Source organism: Acomys minous (assembly GCF_964271855.1).
Source record: "Acomys minous genome assembly, chromosome: 8".
NCBI classification, from domain to species: Eukaryota; Metazoa; Chordata; class Mammalia; order Rodentia; family Muridae; genus Acomys; species Acomys minous.
Genome location: NC_140489.1, coordinates 126321643 through 126334172, shown reverse-complemented (window position 1 = coordinate 126334172; position 12530 = coordinate 126321643). Strand labels below are relative to the sequence as shown.

The 12530-nt window shown below is 50.7% G+C and overlaps 2 protein-coding genes across 3 annotated transcripts in view; one reads left to right on the top strand and one right to left on the bottom strand.

The window, feature by feature from the left end:
* The window catches only part of RUSC2 (RUN and SH3 domain containing 2), a 50567-nt gene extending 48033 nt beyond the window's left edge, over positions 1 to 2534 (top strand). For both annotated transcript variants that reach the window (XM_084791258.1, XM_084791259.1), the window contains exons 9-12: positions 240 to 286; positions 707 to 1523; positions 1613 to 1747; positions 1839 to 2534. In XM_084791258.1, coding sequence (XP_084647384.1) covers positions 240 to 286; positions 707 to 1523; positions 1613 to 1747; positions 1839 to 2040 — 1201 coding nt within the window. In that variant the 3' untranslated portion in view covers positions 2041 to 2534. The remainder of the gene's footprint in view (positions 1 to 239; positions 287 to 706; positions 1524 to 1612; positions 1748 to 1838) is intronic.
* Positions 2466 to 4908, bottom strand: CIMIP2B (ciliary microtubule inner protein 2B). Its single transcript, XM_084791281.1, is given in 8 exon segments — positions 2466 to 2723; positions 2975 to 2995; positions 2998 to 3126; positions 3129 to 3170; positions 3277 to 3328; positions 3498 to 3697; positions 3775 to 4000; positions 4765 to 4908. Coding segments are annotated over 8 exon segments (819 nt in total). The 5' UTR covers positions 4822 to 4908; the 3' UTR covers positions 2466 to 2631.
* Positions 4909 to 12530: the final 7622 nt, after the last annotated feature.

The window sequence follows — 12530 nt, the reverse complement described above, 5'->3', positions numbered from 1 at the left end:
CTGTCCCCATCCCAAGGAGAAATGACTGAAATGACCATCTCGTGGGGTCTCGTGCTCACACCCCCTCCCACATCCTCATCGACTTTCCAGAATTACGTTGTGGGGTGAGCCAGGCAGCACCCACTATATATGTTCAACTGTGTTTCCTCCCTGTCTCTGCCCTGATGCACCCGTCTCCTCTGTGCCTCATTATCCGGCTGTATCCACGAGACCTAACTCTCTCACCTGTCTCTCTACAGCATCCGGTCCCTGGAGTTCTGGTTCAATCATCTATATAACCATGAAGGTAATGCCCACAGCCTGCTCTGCCTTAGCAACTCAGTACAGGAGGTGGGGTGGAGGACCACCCAGACTCTCCAGAGTTTGTGCTCGAGACCTCCCCCCTCCCCCCTGCTTCTCCTCGACTTAGAACCTTGGAGGCAGCAGCATTCTTAAGCAGTCTAGCAACCCCAGCATTTCTCTCCAGACTGGGAGCAGCCATTTCAGGTGCTGGAATGTCTGCATTATAGGCTGCAGCAGGCTTTGTGAGGACTGAAGCAGGAATACACAGCTGGTGCAGGTGCCTGCAGTGGTTAGCGCGGGCTGCAGGTGCCCGCAGAGGTTAGCGCGGGTTGCAGGTGCCTGCAGAAGCTAGCTAGCACAGGTTGCTTCTCGCTGTCCTCAGTCCAGATTGCACCCCTGTGTGTGAATCTCCCTCTTTTCCTAGATATCATCCAGACCCACTACCAGCCCTGGGGCTTCCTGCGAGCCGCTCACACGGTGTGCCCTGGCCTCTTTGAGGAGCTGCTACTGCTACTACAGCCCTTAGCTCTGCTGCCCTTCAGCCTCGACCTGCTGTTCCAGCACCGGCTCCTGCAGAGCGGGCAGCAGCAGCGGCACCACAAGGAACTGCTGCGCGTGTCCCAGGACCTGCTGCTCTCTGCGCACTCAACACTGCAGTTGGCCAGGGCCCGAGGCCAGGAGGGCCCTGGAGACATGGACAGGGCGGCCCCAGGGGAACGGGTGAAGGGGGTGGGCGCCTCCGAAGGTGGAGAAGAGGATGAGGAAGACACGGAAGAGGTGGCTGTGGTGGGGGGTAGCTCGGAGCACGGCAGGTGGGCCCGCGGCGGCGGTCAGGCTGGCTGGTGGTACCAGCTCATGCAGAGCTCCCAGGTCTACATCGAAGGAGCTACAGAGGGCCCTAGATTCCCTCGCAGTAGCAGCAGTGGCGGTGAGAAAAAGAAAGGAGTAGGCAGTGGGGCGCCTCCTCAGGCTCCACCTCCTCGGGAAGGTGTAGTAGAGGGGGCTGAGGCATGCCCCGCCCCTGAGGAGGGCCTTGGCCAAGAAAGGGGCTGGCCTTTCTGGATGGGGAGCCCCCCAGACTCTGTGCTAGCTGAGCTGAGGCGGAGCAGAGAGAGGGAAGGGCCTGTTGCCCCACCTACGGAAAGCGAGGAAGGGACCGCTGAGCCTTCGTCTGGGGGCATCAAGTGGGGACATCTCTTTGGTTCTCGAAAGGCTCGTCGGGAAGCCCGGCCCACAAACAGGTGAGAGCCACCACTGCTACAGACAGCCGGTGGTGTGGCCAGCCCGGTGTCAATCAAGACACAGAACCAGACTGTCTGCTCTCCCCTAGGCTGCCTTCGGACTGGCTGAGCCTGGACAAATCTGTATTCCAGCTCGTAGCACAGATGGGGGCCCGCCGGGAGCCCGAGCCCAGGGAGACCTCGCAAGAGTCACACTCTCCAGCCCCGCCCTCCAAGCCTCCATGGTACTGCCCTGCCGGGGGGGGGGGGGAGCTGAATATTGGGGTACTAGACTGGCTTTCTATAGGGTTCTCTGACCTCCACTTGTTTCTCCAGCGAGGTGCAGGCTTTGTGCCACCACCTGGCCACAGGCCCTGGGCAACTGAGCTTCCACAAAGGAGATATCCTACGGGTTGCTGGACCAGCCGGAGGAGACTGGCTGCGCTGCAGCCGCGGACCCGACACTGGCTTGGTACCTCTGGCTTATGTGACACTGACCCCAACTCCAAGTTCACCTCCTGGAAGCAGCCAAAACTGAGGCCTTGTGCATGCTGGTGGCCTCAGGGACCCTCGTATCCCCCCCGAGCCTGAGAGCCCTTCCCGAGCCCTTAGGCTTGGCTACAAAACGTAGACTGAGAGCTGGGGTAACATGTACCCGTGCTGTGCTCAGTATTAATGACTCCTCCTCAACGGTCCCAGCGACTTTGTCCAGACCTCCACCCGGGAAAAGAGAGGAGGGACACAGTGCTGGGCTGCCAAGATTTTTTTTCCTGGCCCATCTGGGCCAACACACCCATGGGTGTAGACAGGAGAGGTGTGGTCAGAGGTCACACTTGAAGGCTCACTAGGCTGATAATGAGGACGGATAACAGTATTGGGGCAGTCTTAAGCCCCGCCCCCCACCCATGCTGTAAATAGGCCGTGACTAGTGCCTGGTCCTGAGTAGGGAGGAGGAGCCCAGGCTTCTGTTTATGTATTTATTTATTTATTTATTTATTACACCTATTAATAAAAAGGTGCTCAGCCTCCAAACCATTTTCTTTGTGCCCCTCCCCCACCGGCCTCCTCCCTTCCTTCCCAAAAGGATCTCTGGCGTAAAATGAACAGGGAGAGCTTGAAATCCAGGTGCTTAAGCCAGGACCTGTTTCTGAGTCGTGGTGCTGAGGCCCAGAGCATCATGGGTGAGGTGTCCAAATGTACCGCCAAATTGGAACTTATATCCTGTGTGGCCAAGACAGTGTCTGTGTAGCCAGGGGCATGAGAAATCCACTTAATTCTCAGACAGCCGCGTAGACTCGCCAAACTGCCCTCTAAAAATCTGCTCCCGACTCCCCTCTGTGATCTGCCTCAGTTTCCTCTCTAAAGCTAAACCACAGGCTCTGACATCTTTCTTTGCTCCGGTACCCGCCCCAAAACACCCCACCTTCACCCACACACCGCAGCTCCCAAAGCCCCTCAGAGACTCTCCTCACCAGGCACGTAGCCTCCATAGTGGGTAGAAGCCCCAGGTTCTGAAAGTTAGGCCTGGGAGGTGGGAGAAAAGGTTTGGTGTCCTTCCCGCACCCTGCCCCGAGAACGCGTCTGCCAAATTCCTGCAGCGCCTGGTTGGTGAGCACAGGGAAGCCGAGCCAAAGAGGAAGCGAGCTCGGGGCACATAGCCAGTGAAGCCTGCGGGGGAGGGGGCGGGGGCGGGGGAGGAGGTGAGAGGGAAGGGTGCTGAGTCAAGACATCTCGGGTCTCCCCTTCCCTCTGGTCACTCCCCACTCTCCTTCACCTGACATGAAGAACTTGTGGGGATCTGTGTCATCCATGGAGTAGGGGGAAGCCTTGTGAGAGAAGTCGATGAAGAAAAAGGAGTCAGTTCAGGCTCCCACGAAGGAACCAAGCCCATGCTCTCTCTGGGGAGCCCCGGTTCCCCACGGGTTCCCAGGCCTAAGCACAAATGCCCGCCCCCAACCTTACCCCCACCCCACTAGCCTGGGCTCCTCCTCTCACCTGCCCCACCTTCTGCTTCAGCTCCGCCTCCTCCTCTGCCTCCTCCCCTTGGTCTTTCTCCGCCTCTTCCTCTCCCTCGGCCTCCTTCGGCGGTTCAGGACCCGCTTGCTCCCTGTGCCTTTGTGTAAAGACATCCATAGCTTCAGCCCAAACCTGGCTGCAATTCTTGGCAAAAGCGAACTGCGCCTGTGGTATAAAACCTAACACAGAGAAAGACGTGTTAGTTCAGGCCACAAGCTCTGATAAGGGGACCACCCGTTCAGGCCACCATACACACCAGTGTACCCAGGGATTGCGCCGGAGCTGAGCCGTTCGTGCCCACGCCTGGGAGGTAGCCTGCCCCCGGAGGTCACAGGGGATCTGGGAGACGACTGGATGGGAGGCAGAAGCGTGCGGTGGCAGGAGGCCAGGCCAGGCCAGGAGGGCCTCGAAGCAGCTGACCAGTCACCTGCCCGTAGGTCTGGCCCATGCTGAGCCGGAGCAGTGGGCAGTGTCCAGTGTACCTGAGGCACAGGGTCCACCCCTTAGCTCCTGGACTGACCCCTACCACCACCATCCTTACAGGGAGGCGGCAGCAGAGCCCTGCTCTTGGTGTGTGCTTGCAGCAAGTGCTTTTCCCCCTACTTTGTTTCTTTTTAGACAGGGTCTCTGTAGCCTAGACTGACCAAACACCTTTTGATCCTTCTCCACGCCACCCCATGCTGGGATGAGGCAGGTGCCAACCACCTCTTACCCCTTACCCCCAATTTGAGTGTGTAGGTCAATTTATTTATTTATTTATTTGTTTGTTTGTTTGTTTGTTTTTCAAGACAGGGTATCTCTGTGTAGACTTGCCTGTCCTGGACTTGCTTTGTAGACCAGGCTGGCCTCGAACTCACAGCGATCCGCCTGCCTCTGCCTCCCGAGTGCTGGGATTATAAGGCATGCGCCACCACTGCCCGGCTTGTTTGTCTCTTTCTTTTACCTACTAAGGACTGAACTAAAGCTCTGTGCATGTTGGGTAATTAAGCATTTAATGGCTGAAGCAACCACATCCCAGCGTGGGTTTCCAGCCCTCCCTGCTTTCACCCTGTCTCCGTGGAGAAGGCAGCAGAGCTTTGTTGGACCCAGCTGTTGTATCTTCTCGATTCCCCGTCCCGTACGCCACAGATACCCCAGTTCTCAAACCGAGATGTCAACCTGACCCCAGCGTCTAAGTGACCCAACTCCTCTCACCCCAAGCCTCAATTCCCAGAAGCAAGCAGGAGAGCGCTCTGAGAAGTCTTACCCTGGAATATAATGCGATTGCGCGGGCTAAGCCCCGGATGAAGGTGTTGTTGACCATAGCCGTGAGAACCCTAGCAGTACCAAGAAGGCACTCTGGGCCAGCCCGCCTTGGCTGTGTGTACTGTGTCCAAGGTTATGGGGCCAGAGGAAGGGGGCGGGCTGAGGGTGGAGAAGGCAGCTGCTGGCGTCGGGAGGGGGGACCGGGGGGAGGGGGGTTGCTAGGGTAACGCCCACAGAGCTAGAAAGTAGCCGACTTCTGGGTCAGCCCTAGGGCCAATGCTGTCCTGTCACTTGGGGCAGGGCAGAGGCTGAGGGGAACAGCTACCAGACTCCATCCCAAGAAAGCCTGTAGGTGGGAGGTGAGGCGGTGAGACCTGTAGGGCTGCCATTTGGCTCTATCTCAGAAGATTCCCGTCTTAAGGCCCTTCCTGGCTGAAGAGCGAGGGCCGTGGTGCCCTGGGAGGCTGAGGAAAGAGCTGGAGTTCCACAGAAAGCGGCTTCCAGGAGAGCTGAGGTAGCCCAGAGGGGAGAGAACAGGGTAGAGGACAGGGCAGCCCTAGAGATTCTAGGCATGGTTATTAAAATAAGTTGCATTAATACAAGGATTATTTCCTGGATGGCTACTATGATCTGAATCATGCCTAGCTCGGCTCAGCCCCGCCCCCCAGATGGCAGAATGCCCTATATGGAAGTTCCACAAGCCCTTGGGTAAGTCTGAGCCACTCACACCTGCAGATGACACCGCTTATGTCTTCTCTGAAGCCCAGATTAACGTATACAAATGTGCTGGAGCTAGATAAGTCCTCTGCCACCCAAGGGGCATGCCCAAGGGCACAAATGTATACAGTGTTCTGCCTGCATGTACATCTGCACGCCAGAAGAGGGCACCAGACACTCATTATAAATGGCTGTGAGTCACCATGGTTGCTGGGAATTGAACTCGGGACCTTTGGAAGAGCAGGCAGCCAGTGCTCTTAACCTCTGAACCATCTCTCCAGCCTCACAAATAATTTTTTTTTTTTTAATCTCCAGACAGGAACTGGGGCCTGAAGCCAGGCAGGCTTTGACTGCTGAGGGCCTCAACTTCTTAGAGCAAGTACCTTAACTTCCTTTGGTCCCAACTTTTACAAACTACAGTGGGGAAGATTAAAATACCTGAGCTTACTAAGTCTCGGAGGGTCAAGGGCCTTGCTGAGGTGAGTGAAAGAAGTGGCTCCCCAGGCTGAATTTCCAAAAGCATCATTAGTTAAAGACTTTGAAAACTAAACAGGCTCAAAGCTACAGATGGTGGCACGCTCTAACGCTAGCACTTAGGAAGGGGAGACAGGAGGACTGTCTGCTGGGCCACATGGTGAGACCCTGTCTCAAAACAAACAGCTAGCCCAGATTTTAATGTCACTTGGCACTGACCGTGCACCTCAGTTTTCTTGACTGTAACACGGGAAGGTGGAGTTAGTACTTCATAAAGTAGCATCATGATGCACACAGGTGCTCAGTGTCTGTTTTGTGCTAAGTTGCCAACTTAACAACAACCCATAATGTTTTACGGAAATGGGGGTCGGGGTGGGAAGACGCAGGGGCAATCACAGATATGGGGGAAACTGAAAACTGGAAAGGTTAGAATTCAAAGCTGAGGGTTAGAAATGGGTGTTCTTTCCTCAGGGGCTGGGGAGAGAGTAGCTGAAGACAGTCTCCGGTAGCCCAGGCTAGCCTCACACTCGCTATGTAGTTGTGGATGACCTTGAACTTCTGGTCCTCTTGCCTCCACTTCCTGAGTTGTGGTTATAGGCATGGGCCACCAAATCTGGCTAGAGACAAGGCTGTTCTGCAGAAGAGACGGCAGCAGCTAGAGTCAGGGAGCAAGTGAAAGTGAAACCACACGATTAAGCAGAGTGGCTCAGTGGCAGGTCACTTTCCTTGTACACACAAGGCCCTGGCTATGTCCCTGGCACTACAAGATTTGTAATTAGAAACAGACCGTGTAAATTAAGCAACAGGGTAGGCGCTGGAGACACAGCTCAGTTGGCGAGCACCTGCCTTTCATGCGTTAGGCCCCAAGTCTAGTCCCCATATATTTGTATTCATTGTATGTGGTACCAACTCCCACCCCATAATCACAGCACTGGGGAGATGATGGGGGGGGGGACGTGTCAGGGGTCAGGTCAAAGTTATCTTAACTGCATAGGGAGTTTGAAGTTAGCCTGGGCTACATAAAAAAAATTAGACTTTGTTTAGATTTATGTTATTTATGTGGGAAAGCATGCTCTAGTGAGTGTGATAGCCTTAGTATTCCGTCTCTGTGTAAAGAATGTTTCTAAGCCCTTAAAGTGTATTCTAACCTGGGAAAATAGTGACCGTCTAGCAGAACTCTCACTGCCTCTCTCCTTGGGGGTCACTGCCAAACACTACTCCAGGGAGCTGCTGTACCCAGTGCTCAGAGTTGGGTGTGGCTGCCCACCTACAAAATGAAGGTCCTGTTAGGAAAGCAGCAGCAGCAGCAGCAGCCACAGCAGCAGCAGCTTGCCCACGCCACCCAACCTGCTGGGTCAGATTGCCGTCACAGCTCTCCGTCCTCCCCTGATCCTGTCCAGGAGTTGCTCTAAGTTTCACGTGAATCGAATCACAGGGCAGTCACTTGACTGCTAGGTCACCCCTCACAAGCACGTATCTCTAGAAGGAGAGTATAAGCAGGGTATGGTGGTGCCAGGCGTGGTGGCACAATCCCAGCACTCGGGAGGCAGAGGCAGGTGGATCGCTGTGAATTCGAGGCCAGCCTGGTCTACAAAGTGAGTCCAGGACAGCCAAGGCTATGTAGAGAAACCCTGTCTCAAAACAACAAAAAACAAAAACAAAAACAAGACAGGGCATGGTGGCTCACTTGTAATCCCGACCCCCTGGAGAGTAAGGAAAGACTGCCAAGAGTTCAGAGCCAGCCTGGGCTACAGAATTAAGCCATTAATCCTCCCTCCACCCAAACCCAATAAAAATATAAAATCAGAAGACCATGAAAAAAATTCTACCAAAATCGAAACAAAAAGTGAAAAGATTAAACTCCAAAAGATTACATACAGAATATTTATTAGTTAAAAAAAAAAAAGTAGAGGCTGGAGAGATGGCTCAGTGGTTAAGAGCACTAGCTACTCTTCCAGAGGTCCAGAGTTCAATTTCCAGCAACCACAGGGAAGCTCACAACTGTCTGTAACTCCAGCTCCAGAGGATCCTACACCCTCACACAAACATACGTACAGGCAAAACGCCAATGCACATAAAACAAAAATAAATAAACCATTAAAAGGAAAAATGTTTAAAAATAATGGATACTAGGGCATAATTCCAGGAGTTAGGAGATAGGGTTGATAGAATCGGGAGTTTGTGATCATCTTTAAGTATGTAGCAAGTTCAAGGTCAGCCAATGCGGTTTTTTTTTTTTTAAGCACTGTCTGCTTTTCCAAAGGTCCTGAGTTCAATTCCAGCAACCACATTGTGGCTCACAACCATCTACAATGAGGTCTGGGAGCCCTCTTCTGGTACTCAGGCACACGCACAGGCAGAACACTCGTATACATAATAAATAAATCTTCAAAAAGAAAAGAAATAAAAAGGAAATGTAAGAAACATGACTTACCCTAAGTATGGTGGAGGAAAATATTTACCATAAATACTCAGGAGGGCACAGTCAAAGGCAGGGGCATCTGAGAGAGTCCAGGGTGGTCCCAGGGAGAAGGGCAAAGACAGGAAACAGGGGCAACACCCAGGAGACCCAAAGAGACAAAGAGAACCGGTAACCAAAATGGTTGGATTGTACAGAGAAGAGCAGCCCAGCCCCTCCCCCCTCCCAGACTGGAGAGTAGGGTGGGGCAGGCCAGACCAGAGAACCCTGTAACAAGTAGGGACTGAGGGATGCAGGGAGAGCCTGGCTGCCAGCGTCGGCTTTGATGTATTAAATAGGTACCTCAGCCATCTGCCTACCACATAGGGCTATCCTCACCTGTAAGTGCCATGTGGATTTAATATTAGAAAGTTACCTTGTGTATCATTGTTTAGGAAAATGCTCTCTGTACTACCACCTATATATAAAGTCAAAACAGACTGTTTAAATAGAACTTAACTTGGATCACTGGAGTCTGGGCAGGCATGATTTGAGCCAGAAACACCAAAGGCAGCTACACACAGACGCTTCTTGCCCCAAATACCTGGGAGAAATACCGTAACCGAGGAAAGATTTCTTTTTCTTTCTTTTTTTTTTAAGATTTATTTATTCATGTATATGAGTGTTCCATCTTTATGCACACAAGAGAAGAGGCAATCAGATCCCAGTGTGGATGGTTGTGAGCCACCATGTGCTTGCTGGGACTTGAACTCAGGACCTCTGGAAGACCACTGAGCCATCTCTCCAGCCCAAGGAAGGATTTCTTTTGTTCATGGTTTCACAGATCTCAGCCCATCTAGCAGCCCACATCTTAAGCACAGCTCAGCCAGAGTACAGCTGCTGACAGAAAGGGGCCCAGACAAGGAATCAGCGATCGCTTCCAAACAGGCCCCACCTTGCACAGTTCTACCTCTTCCAGGGGTGAATTCAAAAATTTAATCTATCAATGGGCACTGGAGAAGAGTCTCTGTGTGACTACACAGAGAAACCCTGTCTCAAAAATAAATGAATAATAATAATAATAAAACCCGAAGGATCAAAACCCTATTATCCCATCACCCAGGAGGCTGACACAGGAGGCTTGCTGTGAGTTTTACATAGCCTGGACTATAGAGTGAGATCACTTTTTTTTCTTTTTTTGAGACAGGATTTCTCAGTTTAACCTTGGCCGTCCTGGACTTGCTGTGTAGACCAGGCTGGCCTGGAACTCACAGAGATCTACCTGCCTCTGCCTCCCGAGTGCTGGGATTATAGGCGTGCGCCACCACCGCCCGGCTGAGACCACTTCTTTAAAAAAAAAAATGCCAGGAGGGGGCTGAGAGATGGCTCAGCAGTTAAGAGCACTGACTGTTCTTCCAAAGGACCTGGGCTCAATTCCCAGCACCCACATGGCAGCTCACAACTGTCTGTAACTCCAGTTCCAGGGGACCTGACATGCTCACATAGACATATGTACAGGCAGAACCTATAGACACCTATAAAGTAAAAATAAATAAATTTAAAAGAAAGCTGGCAGCAAGGGAGACTATTTACTGTCCACCACCACTGTCTCATATGTTACACTGAAGCTCTTAGGCAAGAAATTGGGAGTCAAATATGTAAATATTAGAAGGAAAGAAGACTATAGAAAATATCTTAACTTGATTTTGAGTGCAGGCTTTGCACACACAGGTAAAATGGTCAGACTTAATTTTTTGTTTGTTTGTTTGTTTTCGAGACAGGGTTTCTCTGTGTAGCCTTGGCTGTCCTGGAACTCACAACGATCTGCCTGCCTCTGCCTCCCGAGTGCTGGGATTCAAGGCATGCGCCACGACTGCCTTGCTGACTTAATATTTTAAAAAGAATGTTCTGGGGGCGTCCGGTGTAGCCCTGGGTTGGAGTCCTAGAAGTGAAAACAAACATTCAACAACAAAACCCTCTTTGTAGAAGAGTGGTTCCCAACCTGTGTGTTGGGACACTTTGGGGGTCAAACAACCCTTTCCCAGGGGCTGCCTAAGACCATCCAAAAACAGAGATTTACATTACAATTCATAACAGTAGCAAAATTAGTTATGAAGTAGCAACTAAATAATTTTATGTTTGGGGCTCACCACAGCTTGAGGAGCTGTATAAAAGGGTCACAGCATCAGGAAGGTTGACAAGCACTGTTGTAGAGACTAAAGTACGAAAGAGCCAAGGCACTAATTAACACGCAGACCTAAAAAAAGAGGCTACTTCAAGAGCCCAGGCAAGAGAGACATATGTGGAACACTGAGTCAGAGGTAGCTGGCACGTCTCAAGTGCTTGTGTTGCACAAATATTTCAGAGGTGCCTCGTCCAGTGTTTGCTGAGGAGCTGGGCACACAGAAAGAAGAGACAGGGTTAGCTCAGTTTCTTCACCTGAGTATTTAATAGGATTTACTGAGATGGGGAAACACTTAGAGGAAAGTTGGCACTAAAAGAGGAATCAAGTTTTTTGTGCCAGGCAGTTGTGGCACACATCTTTTATTTAATTTTAACTTATGTGCATTTGTGTGAGGGTGTCAGATCTTGGAGTTACAGACAGTTGTAAGCTGCCATGTGGTTGCTGGGAATTGAACCTGGGTCCTTTGGAAGAGCAGGCAGTGCTCTTAACCACTAAGCCAACTCTCCAGCCCATGTGTGGCACACATCTTTAGTCCCAGCATTCAAAAGGCAGAGGCAGGCCGATCTTTAAGTGCAAGGCCGGCCTAGCTACATAGATTTTGTCCTTTAAAAAAAAATTTTTTTTTGTACCCACTGATTTGTTTTGTTTGTTTTGCTTAAGATAGCTCAGTCTGGCCTCAAACTCTCTAAGTAGCTGAAAATGGCCTTGAATTACTGATTTTCCCCGCCTCCATCTTCCAAATGTTGGCATTATCCTATTATTTTTTTTAAAAGATGTATTTCTTTATCATGTATACAATGTTCTGCCTGCATGTATCCCTGCCTGCCACAAGAGGGCATCAGATCTCATTATAGATGGTTATGAACCACCATGGGGTTGCTGAGAATTGAACTCAGGACCTATGGAAGAGCAGACAGTGGATCCTTGTGAGTTCGAGGCCAGCCTGGTCTAAAAAGTGAGTCCAGGACATTCAAGGCTACACAGAAAAATCCTGTCTCAAAAAAAAAATGTGAACTAATGCTTGACATTAAGAAATTATTTGGTTTGATTTGGCTTGATTTTTAAAATAAGCTCTTGCTATGTACCTAGACTGGCCTCAAACTCATGGTCCCCCACCCCTCCACCTCCTGAGTATTGGGATTATGGGTATTTATCTGACTTTCATTATTGTTCTTTAATTTTATTTTGTATTAGTGTGTGTTTGTATTGTGTGAGAAGGCACATGTCAGGACGCGTGTGTGAAGGTTGGAGGGCAAGTCTGTGCAGTTGATTCTGTTTCCACCGTTGCCTGCACTCCTGGCTTCAGAGTCAGGCCATCACGTTCTTGAAGCAAACAGTACCCTTGAACCATCTTGCCAGCCCTATTGTTAGTTTTTAGAGGCACAACAATGACACTGTTATTTTGTTTTAATGAAGAATCCTTTTTAAGATCAGTAATACACTGAAATACTTATTGATAAAAGAAAGCTATAGATATTCACCAAATATCTGAGGGCCTTGGGCAGACATATGCATGAAACAAGATTGGCCAGGAATTATTCCCTGGACAGTCACAGGTATAGAAAGTATCTGAAAGCAGGTGTGTGTGTGTGTGTGTGTGTGTGTACACATGAATATCCAGTAAGCTAGAAACCTAACGATGAACCTGGCTGCTACACTACACACACACACACACACACACACACACACACACACACACACTCACGGGATTTCCTGTTGTACCTCCCAAGCAAGTTAACATTCCCTCCACTCTTTTATTAGTTGTATCTTAGTTCAGCCTTTCGTCCCCCCAGCAGATGCAACCACCACACGGCCTTCTCCTCCCTCAAATATGAATGGGCCAGAATCCAGGGTCAGTTAAGCTTACTATGACGAGGCTAATTATTCTATAGGCACAAATTTCAAGTGTCTATAGACCTTGCACAAGCTATAGAAAACAAATTCCCGGAGCTGGAAAGGATGACTCAGCGGTTAAGAGCACTGGCTGCACTTC